The 11,063-nt window shown below is 61.4% G+C and overlaps 1 protein-coding gene across 1 annotated transcript in view; it reads left to right on the forward strand.

Moving 5' to 3' along the window:
• The first annotated feature begins 210 nt into the window (after nt 1-210).
• Nucleotides 211-11,063, forward strand: part of DLK1 (delta like non-canonical Notch ligand 1) — a 21,332-nt gene continuing 10,479 nt past the window's right edge. The window contains exon 1 of the mRNA XM_040478445.1: nt 211-382. Within this exon, the coding sequence (XP_040334379.1) occupies nt 211-382 (172 nt within the window). The remainder of the gene's footprint in view (nt 383-11,063) is intronic.

An 11,063-nucleotide genomic window follows, 5' to 3' on the forward strand; every position in this document is an offset into this window, starting at 1 on the left:
AGAGAGAGAACTTGCTGGCAGCTCCCAGGGCTTGTGATAACTGGCTACAATTCACCCTCCAGCCAAGGAGTAGGAGAGAGGAGCGAGGGGTCTCATGGGACCAGGAGAGAGAAGACGGGAACCAGGGACACGCGGAGGCCGGGAGCTGAGCACCTGGCCGGCAGCAGAGTGCCCAGAAAAGAGACCCACGAACAGCAGCCACTGTGCAAGATGGCCATAGACCCACCTTTCTGCCTGACCCTCGCAGAGGGACGCACATCCGTGGGGGACTGCCTGGAGGAGGCGGCAGGTTCTGAGATGGGGCCAGGCTACAGGGAGGTGTTTGTGGGACGGCCCCCCCCTCCCTGCCGCAGCCCCCCAGGCACCGTTGACTTTCGGACAGGTGCCGGGACCCAGATGCAGTGCCGTCCTGCGTCTGCAGAGGCGGCCCCGGAGGGAAGGGCCTTCCTCGGGATGAAGCCAGCGACAGAGGCTTCTCTCCACAGCCTCAGAGTCATGTTTTCATTACTCAAGTTCTCAGATCATTGTTTACTCCTCCCCACACACGGAGGACTTACTAAAAGCTGGGCCAAGTTAAAAATACCAGCGACAGGGATGTGCAGGGCCCAAGGCAGCCGCAGAGACAGGCACCCCCAACAGCGGGGAGGCAGGAACAGCTCCCCTGGAGGGAATCCCTGCCCACATCCTGCCCACCGTCCAGCTGGAGGGACAGAGGGCGGCCACACCAGCCCTACTCCACCTGTACCCAGTGCAAGTGCGGGACCAGACCTCACGACCCTGGGCGCCAAAAAGGTGGGGGCAGGGGGCGAGGTGCAGCCCCTCCCCCCCATTCCTCCAGGAGTTTCCAGTTCGCGGGGAGCTCCCGTGCTCTTAGACATAGCAATGAACCGGCCAGCAGCCCTGGCAGACAGCCTCAGGGTGAGTACAGGGACAAGGAGCCTGGCAGGCATTCCTGGAGGTGCTCCTGGAGGAGGTGGCCCTCAGCATGGGATGGGCGTGAGCGGTGGGCATTCTAAATGACACCCAGCATCAGCCGGGGCACGGAGGTTAGAGAGCACGGGAGTTCAGGTTTGTCCTGCTCACCGACAGATGCTGGAGGTCAGGATGAAGCAGCCGCCTTCATGGGACACGCATGGGGGCAGTGACAATATGGGGGAGGCACCCCATGAAACTCTGAGTGTCCCCCCCCCCCCCCGGCCATGGGCTCTGTCTTGTCCGGGCCTCCCGGAGAGTTCCAGAGTCAACAGGTCCACGGATGGGGAGACACAGAGCCCGAACCCAGCTCCACCCCCTGTCCCAGAGGGAGTGAAGAGAAGGAAGGGGGCCGTGACTCATTCTGGGGACACTAGATGGCTGCCTCCTGGCTGAAACTGAAATGTCATCACAGTCATGAGACAAGCGTTAATGCCTCCAAATATTGGCTGCATGCCACACAAGGTCCTGGTTGCCAGGCCTCAGTTTACCCACCTGATGAGCGAGCGAGAGAGAGAGAGAGAGACAGAGCTCTCCTATCAAACATATGGTTCCATCCATCCACCCACCTAGCCACACATCCATCCATCCATCGTGTATTCACTCAGCAAACATTCTCTGGACCCTTACTGCATGGCTATGGCACAGGGGAGGGTCAGACGTGTGCTGTGGCCTCCAGACCTTCCCCCCCTACCTCCCACTGCATGCGGCGGCTCACGGGTGTCTAAAGCAGAGCGTGACACATGCTGGGTCCAGAGGAGTAAATAAAATCAATAGAAAAGCCCTTTGAAAGTTAAAAGCACAGTTAACACTCGTGCTCCGCCTACGGGGACAGAGCTTCCCGGGGCCCTGGGCCGCGAGGGGGCTTTCTCTTTGGTCAGGTGTGTGGGCACGGGAAGGGGGGTCACACAGCGCCCCAGACGGCCACTGGATGCAGTAATTCAATTACAGCACGTGTCCCTTTAGTGGAGGTGTCATTCGGACCCTCACGGCCCTCCCACACCAGGAAGTCACAGAGGAGAGAGGCCGTGTTCTCCTTATTCAATTAATCCATTATGTCCTCGCTCGGTCTCTGCCTGTAAACACCCTCCAGTCTCTATCTTCTTAACTGCAGACACACACGTGTGCACACGCGCCCACACACACACACACAGCTCTTTGCAAAACGCAGACCCTTCCTCTCTCCCCCTTCCCGTTCGCAACCACAGCGTATCGCCTTTGAGGCTCACGCCCTGTGCGCCCGTAGCCTCTGCAGCCCTCCTCATCTGCCCCAGTGGTGTCCCCTTGACCCACCCCGGGGGCTGACTTCTCAACCTTCGTCTTCGCTGATGTCGCTGCGGCCCTGGGGACCAAGGGCCACTTTCCTTCCTCCGTTCTTTTCCTCTCTTGGTGTCCGAGATGCCTCTCGGTTTTTGTAAAGATGGGAGACGTGAGGGTGTTTCTGAGAGTCGGGGAAGGGGCCCTGAGCTGACGGGTGGTGGACATTTGGAGCTGGGAGGGATGACGGGTAACCAGGTGAGAGGAAGCTCGGGGTCTCTGGGCCCCACCTGTCTCTCCTCTCTCGTTCCTTAAACGCCGTGAGGCTTTCTTTCCCCTGATTCTCTGGATTCTTCCTGTCCGTGGCTCGACCGCCGCTCTCCGCCACCCCATCGCCCTCGGCAGTTTCAGCCCCGCCCCGGCCCCCGCCCCCCCCCCCCCCCCCCACCCATCCAGGCCATTGGGACCACAAGCCCTGACCCAGGCAGTGGGCTGTGTGCGCAGGCGGGAAGTCACCGCCGAGGAGGGTCAAGTGGGGAAACTGAGGCCTGGGAGAAGAACACCCAGGGTCCCACCCGGATCCTGACACCTGTTACCCCACCCACAGCAGGGACTCTGCCAACACGGAGCTCCCGCAGACAAGGGCGTGTGGCTCAGCTCGTGTGGCGGCCAGGGGCGCTCCCTGCAATCGTGGCTCAGGAGAGCCCTTCGTCTGGGCACTGCTCTCAGGTCGGTGAGGGCTAGGGGCACGAGAGCCCCGGGCAGGACACCCAGGCTCAGAGAGCTCTGCCCTGAAGCAGCTTTTCAGCCTCAGTTTCCCTGGCCAAGATGGAGGCGGCTGGGTTCAACGATGCTCTGAGTTGTGTGGGCTCTTTTTCTGTCCTTCCGGCCCTGCCCTGTGCCCTCTGTTCCCAGCACAGGGAAGGACAGGAGTGGTCGCCACGGAGTGGGGCCTCTCCCCCCCACCCCCCCCCCCCCCCCCCCCGTCAGCACCAGGAATCCCGGCTTCCAGTTCAGGTGACGCTGCGCCCTCGCCCCGTAGCCCCCAGAGTGACCGTATGCTGCTACCCCTCCAGCTTCCTCACACCCCGCCCGCATCTCTGTAAATAGCCCTTTATTAAACCCTCCCCAAATCACCCGCCTTGTGTGTGCCATCTGTTGTTTCCTGCTGGGACCCTGCCTGGATCCTCCGGGGCCTCGCCGTCCCTGCGGCTGGTTCGCGGTCTCCTTGCTTACGCAAGCTGTCAAGCAAGGCAGAGGCTGGGCACGGATCCCCAGGTACGGACCACTGCGGGTGCTGGGTCAGGAGGCGGCCAGGCCGCGGGGCCGGGGGGCCTCGAGGGCCACGTTTAAGGGCCTCCGGTGGCGATCGACCCCGCGTGGCCCTTTGCAGTTCGCACCGCGTCTGAGTCCTGCGGCGTCACCGGCATGGGGCTTTCAGAGGTGAAGCAGCTCCAGACCCAGAGCTCCCATTAAGGGCCGGTGCTGGGCAGAGTCTCACTTCCACGTGGGGGTTACAGCCCCAAAGGGAATGGACGGACAGCGGCCCGGGGAGCCTGAACCTGTTCCCCAGCCTCCCCTCACCTGTTCACCCCCGTGCACCTCCCCCCCCCCCCCCCCCCCCCCCCCCGGCGGGGGCGGAGGAAGTCCCGAGAAAGCCCACAGAGATGGTTCCCCACCTCCTCTAGTTAGCAGGGGAGGGGGAACAACCCGGCTGAGAATGTGTGGGGGTGGGGGGCCCTGCACGGCGCGCGTGGATCAATCGGGGCCCGTTGCTGGCCGCAGACAGCGAAGGCTGCTGCCCGCTGCTCGTGGAGGAAAGGCAGAGTGAAGGAAAATACAATCAGAAATAATTGGCCCATCGGAGAGAGGCAGGGGAAAGGTGCCGAAAAGAAACTCATCTGCAGGCCGGAGGAAATTTTTGCCGGGAAGAGGGGCTGCCCGGGCGTTAAAAGGCCGTTTCCGATTCCCAAGGTGCCCCCGTGCCTGCCAAATGCTTCCTCATCGATTCCTGGATAAGAAGGTGCAATTCGGTTCCACGAATATTTAATGAGAGCCTACCCTGTGCCTCATTCTGCGCGTGCAGCCCTGGGAGAGCCGAAAGGGGGTTTGAAAAGGCAAGACTTCCGGCCCCCCTCCCTCCTTCCTTCCTCCCTCCCTCCTTCCCTCCTTCCCTTTTTCATCCCTCCCTCCCCTTCTCCTTCTCTCTACCTTCCTTCTATGAAAAGTTAAAACAAGACTCTAGAAAACGAATCCAGAAAGCCTCTGACTGACTCCTGCCCTCCAGGGGCCTGGAAGGCCCGGATGTGGCCTTTGGTGACAGAGTCTGGTGGCTTGGACCAGGGTGGTGGTGGTTGGGGTGGAGGTGCGGGAGAGCCATTGTTCGGGTACGACCCCCCCAGGACTTGGCGCCTGTGTGCGCATGGTCAGGGGCAGGGCTGAGGGAAGAGAGGCTAGGCCTTGTTTTGGGCAACTGCAGGGCTGTGGCAGCCCGCGACGAGGCCTGAGGGTGACACATGGAGATGAGACTACGGGGCGAGCAGGGAGAGGGAGAGAGAGGGAAGGTGTCCAGCCCCAGGAAACGGTCTCGTGCCCCAAATTCCACCGTTGCTGACGCAGGAAACAGAGGGCCACTCCCTCAGTCCCAGCCAGAATCTTATTCTAGTGACACGAATTTCTTGTCTGTTTTGAGTCTGTGGGCTTTCTGGTCAGACCTCAAATGCACCGTTGAAAGGAGGGAACCTGGGACTCCTCAAAGCACCACTCACCGTCAGCTGTCTGGGTCATTCTGGCTGGGCGCCAGGCCTCAACAATCCGGTCCTGCTTTGCCAGCACCTTGCTGTGTGACCTCGGGGACATTGCTCAGCCTCTCTGGACCCCAGCATCAAGTTCTGTCTCCAACGGGGGGGGGGGGGGGGCGGCCCTCCAGATGGAGGGAGAGGAAGAACAAACATTTTTGTGCCGGGATCCAATTAAGGCTCATCGCGGAAGACCAGACTTGAGTTTGGGCACCAAGAAACCCCACGTGCGTTGGGCGGGGGGAGCCGGGGTCAGCCGGGGCTGGGTGTCCCCTGCCCCCCATCCCTAGCTGAAGCTTGGCTGTAAACAGCTAGGTAGGGCCTCTGGAGGCGAGGAGCGTCACCATAGGAACAGGCTCTTGGAGTGTATACACAGAGAAGCCAGGCGCTGGGGGGGGCAGGGGGGCGGGTAACAGCGGGGGTGCTGGCTGCGGTCCCCCTGCGTGCGCCTGCTCCCCACATTCACCACACCCAGTGACAGAACCCTGAGGCCCTGGTGAGGAGAGAACAAGGTGGGGACGTCGCCACAACCCCAGCTAGGACACAGGGTCGTTCCGAGGGGCCCGTGGTAACCCTCGGAGAACACTTGGTGCCTCGTTCATTTATTCATTAATTCACTTAATCCACAAACACCTCGTGGGCAGCCCTGTAGGCCCCCGGCTGCCGGGCATAGGGCTGAGAAAGGCGCTTCTGGCCCCGCCGAGGTCAGACACACGTCCAAAGTCCATTAACGCCAGGCGGGAGGATGTGTCCAAGGCGGGTGGTGCTGCTGGGAGCGTCTGGGACGAGAGGCCAGAGGCTCGCTGGTCTCCAATCCCGGGCCAGGACGCACGGCAGGTGGACCGGAGGCTGTGGCCGGTGGCAGGGGAGGCCTGGGGGGAGGAGGGCAGAGAGGAGCCAACGCAGGGCCCTCTGACCTCCCCCCTGCCTGTCCCGGGGCCCTGCTTGGGCACCGGGCAGGGCCTTCCCTCGCAAGCCATCCCTAACGCTTAGGACGTGGTAGCACGGTGAAAACATTTCTGAATATAATTGAATGAAGACACTAATGCCTTCTTACAAATAAGAGAATAAATATAGTACAGGAACATCTTAAATTCCTCGAGAGCCGTGTGTTTTCACATCCCTAAACTTGACAGGTACATCAGGCCCAGCCAGGAGACACAGCTCTTGTCATAAGCCCCAGACATGGGGATGGGGAAGGTCATGGTCCTGTCATAGTCCTGCCATGGTCACCCTAAAAACCCCTAAGCTGGAGCTAGGATGGGGTCCTCCTTCCAGAGGCTCGGGGCTTGAGAAAGGATTTCACCTGTTCCCTCTCCATCACGGGGCACTTTGTTGGTGCCTCTGAAGGGTTGGGCTGGCCGGGCCCTCCGGTGGAACGGGGTAGGCAGGTGCTGCAGGGGTCGGGTGGGGGAGGGCTGGCCCAGTTCCCAAGCCTCGCCGCAAGTCTGGGCAAGATGTGTTCGTGGGTCGACCCTGGTCCGAGAAAAGGGAGACAGACTCCTGTCCCTCAGGTTGTTTGCCAGAGTAAGGGAGGCCGTCGAATATTTAAGAATAGTTAAGAGGGGGGCGCCTGGGTGGCGCAGTCGGTTAAGCGTCCGACTTCAGCCCGGGTCACGATCTCGCGGTCCGTGAGTTCGAGCCCCGCGTCGGGTTCTGCGCTGATGGCTCGGAGCCTGGAGCCTGCTTCCGATTCTGTGTCTCCCTCTCTCTCTGCCCCTCCCCCGTTCATGCTCTGTCTCTCTCTGTCCCAAAAATAAATAAACGTTAAAGAAAAAAAAAAAAAAAAAAAAAAAAAAAGAATAGTTAAGAGGGCTTTCTCTCCGAAACGCTGAAGGTTTTGTAACCCTTTCTCCAGCCTGACTCGGCCCCAGACTCAACGAACAGCAGCACACTGGCCTCTCGCGTGTGTGCATACAGAGATCCCGCCGTGACGACCCTGGCGAACGAACTCCTACACACCCCGGAACACCCAGTCCCGGGACCCCACCCTCCAGGAGGCGCTCAATCTCCCTTCCCGCAGGCCTGCTCCCCCTTTCTTACCGCCCTCCCTTGACAGGTCTCCACCTCAGAGGCCTCTAAACGTGAAGGGTCCTCAAGCCCCCGGCCCTCGGAGGTGAGGGGCCACGCCATTCCATCAACGAACATCCGGCCCTGCCCCACCCCCAAGCAGAGCCCCGGGCACACAGTAGGAGCTCAGCCCATTCTGAGTGGATGAAAGACAGCATTTAAAAGAAGTGAGCCTCCGTTGTATGGAAAATTAACTTCTGGGAATTTCTGACAGGCTAAGTGATGAAAAGACTCCTTTCTCCTCTAGTTGTGATCCCCTCCCACCTAGGTGGGGTGAGTTTACCTACGAGGTGTGGGGGCGGGGCGGGGAGCTGTTATTAACCCTTCTGGAGACCCCCAGAGCTCTCCACCCACACAGCATGACTCAGTGGCGCCCTTTAAGAGGATAATTTGATTGAGGAGGGGACAATTAGACCCGCGAACGTGACATCCATGTCGATTCCAACGAGGAGGGAGGCGAGAAAGATCTATTTTTGAACGCGCCCATCCGATGGGTGGCGAGAAACGGGCTGCGGTCTGGGGGGGAGGCGCGACCCCTCGGAAGTCACGTGGCCAGGCCACCGCCTCCCCCGGGGGGACACGTGCGCCCCCAGCTCCCTCGCGCGCCCCGACGCCGCGGAGCCCGTCACGCGCCTCCCCCGGCCCCGCCACGAGGCCTGAGCAGCAGGTGCGCCTCCACCTCCACGCCACGGTGCCCGTTCTCCCCTCGGCCGAGCGCGCAGCCACTTCAGACTGAAGAGGCTTCTCTCTGATTGAACTCGAAACCAAGCCGTCGTGCTCGTGTTCTGGAGCCTAAATGTACCCGGGGGCGCCTCTCACTTCCCTCCACCCTCCGCCCCCGGGGCCCCCTCCCCTCCGCGGGAGAAAAGAGACTGCCTCTCTTCAAAGCTGAACTTGCTTGCTTGGGGAAAGAATGCGGATCCGATCGATCGTAGCAGCTCCTCGTTGGCGTTTGCACCAAGCCCTCGCGAACCCCCCCCCCCTCAAGGTGGCTGCTCGGCGCCCCCACCCCCTCCAGGGGAGGTGCCCTCGAGTGTTCCCAGTGTCCTCCCTGCCCTGCCGCTGAGCAGAGAGCTGGCTGCACACCTGTCCCAGAACCGGGCAGCCTCAGCGTGCTCATCTCTGAACCCGGGCCTTGCAGGGCCCACCCAGCCCGGCTTCAAGGAGGCCCCCCCGTAAGAATCCAGATCCGAGGGGACAGTCGGGGAGAGGAGGAAAAGGCAGGCCCCGCCTTCTTGCCTGTAGCCCTCCCTAATTCAGGGGCTGTGGCCCGGTGGTGGGGAGATCCCTGCCCCCACTGTGTCCAAATTCCAGTTCCAGGACTCTAATCAGAAGAGCTAAAGCTCTGGACGCTGGCCCTGCCTTGTCAAATGGGCAGGCTCTTTGGGCAGGGCTACGTGTCTCAGAAGGGCGAGGGGGAAGCTGTGTCCTCTTCGGCAGGCAGGGTGGAGAACGCATGGTATTTGGGAGGGGGAGAGAGAAGAGGGAACAGAGGCCCCTGGGGGTCTTTGCTGGGCCTCAGTTTCTCCGACTGCATCATGTCCCATTAGGCCCGGACCGGTGGGAACGCAGAGACCTCCAAAAACCACAACCCAGTCTGGGCAGAAACAAAGCCTCAGGCTTTGGAGATTCTCAGCTGTAGAGGGGTGCACAGCAGATGTCAAGACGGGGTGGAGGCAGAGCCCGCCCCCCCCCCCCCCCGCCCCCGGTGCCGCGGGGGGCCCCCCCCGGCCCAGGGGGGGGGGGGGGCCCCCCCCCCCCCCCCCCCCCCTCAGCTGCCTTGCCCCCACTGTGCACGCCCAGGACTAGCTGGTCTCGAGGCCCCTCCAGCTGGACCCTGCTGGGCTTTCTTGATCAGCAATTCTGCCTTTAATCAAGTGGTCTGGTGCTGGCCGAGGGCAATGTCAGTGTTTGGAGAGGGGAGGAGGGGAGAATGGGCGGGGGACCGTTTGGAGACAACATTTCTTCGGTGGCCTCCGAAAACTTGCCCCCCTCACCAGCTCGCTTGCTGCCGGGTGGAGTAAGACCCCGGGGAGCTGGCCTCTGGGCAGAAGGAGGAGAAGGTTCACGGGGCTGCAGGCAGAGCCAGCTTGGCAGAGGGAAGGAGCCCGGCTTGAAGTTCAGGAGTTGCGATCCGGCCCCACCGTGGGCAGGTTTGGCCCCTGATACCTGTGTACCCCGAGGGCCAAGCCACCCTCCGCAGACCAGGCGGCCAAGCATTTCCTGAGGGCGGGGGCGGCTTGCCTCCTTTGTGATCCCCTCTGTTCTTTGGGGGGAGGGAATGACAGGGAGGGGAAGGGTGCACAGATAAAGGAGGGAGTCGTCCTGAGTCCTCCTGCCCTCTGGGTCCGCTTGCAAACAGCAGGCGGTGCTGACTTCTCCCCGAGGGACCCGGTTGGCATTTTCATGCTCTCTGTGCACAGCCTTGAAGCTGGTGACTGTCACCAACCTCCCCTCTCTCCACTGCTCCTAAGCTACCCTTTCTCACTGTCTGCTTGCTCAAAAGAAATCTCCAGTCTCCAGAATTTACAAACACTTTAGTGAGACCCACAGAAAGCTCCAGGCTTACAGGTCTTGAAACGGCAGGAAAGACTCCTCCCAGCAGCGGCCCTGCAGGGGGCTCTAAAGAGGGCCAGATCATGAACCAGTTCCAGAAAGAACTAGCCCACTGGGGTGGAGTCCCAGAGGCAGCTGGTGGAGGAAGGCGGGAAAGGGCCAGGCCTTGTAAGTACAGTGGTTTTCTACTTAGGAAAACCCAAGTTCCCTTTGGGGACAGGTGTGGTCTCCCTGCTTATAGACAAGGAAACGGGGCTCTGAGGGGCATAGTGACTGGCCCAGGGCCCTCAGCAGTCAGGGGATGGAACGGGGATTAGAGCGAGCAGGTGCCAGCCAGCCAGGGAAGTGCCCTTTCAGCCTAAGCTCCTGACATTTGGGCATGAATGCCCTTGGGTGAGACTGCCCTCCTCAAGCCTCCCTCCCTTTCCAGAACTGGGGAGGGCAGCGGTGGGAGGGGACCGAGGTTGGAAAGGGAGGGGTCTAGATGACGGTGTACGTGATGGCCCCGTGGGTCCCCCACACGGTCCACATGGCACCTTGGCACCTCGTGACTTGGTCTGGGTGGAGGCCCTCACCCCGGGGCCACTCAACCCAGAGATCCCCCGCCCCTCCTCAGTGTCTGGCTGAGAACCCAGCCCTTCCCAATCTGCCCGCTGTGTAGGATAATTTTGGAGGCTGAGGTCAGGGTCCTTGGAGGGAAGAAAGGAGGGGGGGGGTGGTGGTCAGGGAAGCTGGGGCCATCTCCATGCAGTGGACAGTTGAACCTCCAGGCCTGGCCTGTCTGCCACTCTCGTTGGAACCCCCGGGGCCTTGGGCAAAGGACCTTCCCTCTCAGAACTCGTTTCTTCATTTGAGAAGAATCCCTGGGACAGACAGGGTAATGGGAAGGAAGGGGCACGGGGTGGGTGCCCGGTCAGGGGCAGCCCCCCCCCCCGCCCTGCCCAGCCTGTCGCTCAAGTGGTTCCCAACGGCACCCCCCACCCCTACTTGTGGGTCTTCCGCAGAGGAGAAGAGGAGGAGGAGGCACCTTCCACAAGGGTGAAGGGGTGGGGGCTTCGCTTCAGCCTCTGTGGAGTCTCCACCCTGGTCAGGTGCCCTCCGGCCGCTGCTTCCTCTGGGAGCACAGACTCCGGGCCTTAGCGCCCCCCCCGTGCCTGAGGACTCCCCGTGGCCTGTCTTCCCACACCCATCTTGAGGACAGAGAGTATGTCCTCAAACCTGCCACCACCCCAGGAGATGGTCTGAAGGCCAAGGCCCCCCACCCTAGGACCAAAGTGGCAGAGATCACCCTCCCTCCCCACTGCGGGAAAGGGGAGGCCGTGAAATGGGTGGGGTGACCCCGCCTGCACCTGGGGTCTCTGTGCAGATTAATCTATGTAAATGAAGCATAAATAAATGAACCCTCTAAAG

Source organism: Herpailurus yagouaroundi, unplaced genomic scaffold, assembly GCF_014898765.1.
Source record: "Herpailurus yagouaroundi ecotype Mexico unplaced genomic scaffold, PumYag 141, whole genome shotgun sequence".
NCBI lineage: Eukaryota > Metazoa > Chordata > Mammalia > Carnivora > Felidae > Herpailurus > Herpailurus yagouaroundi.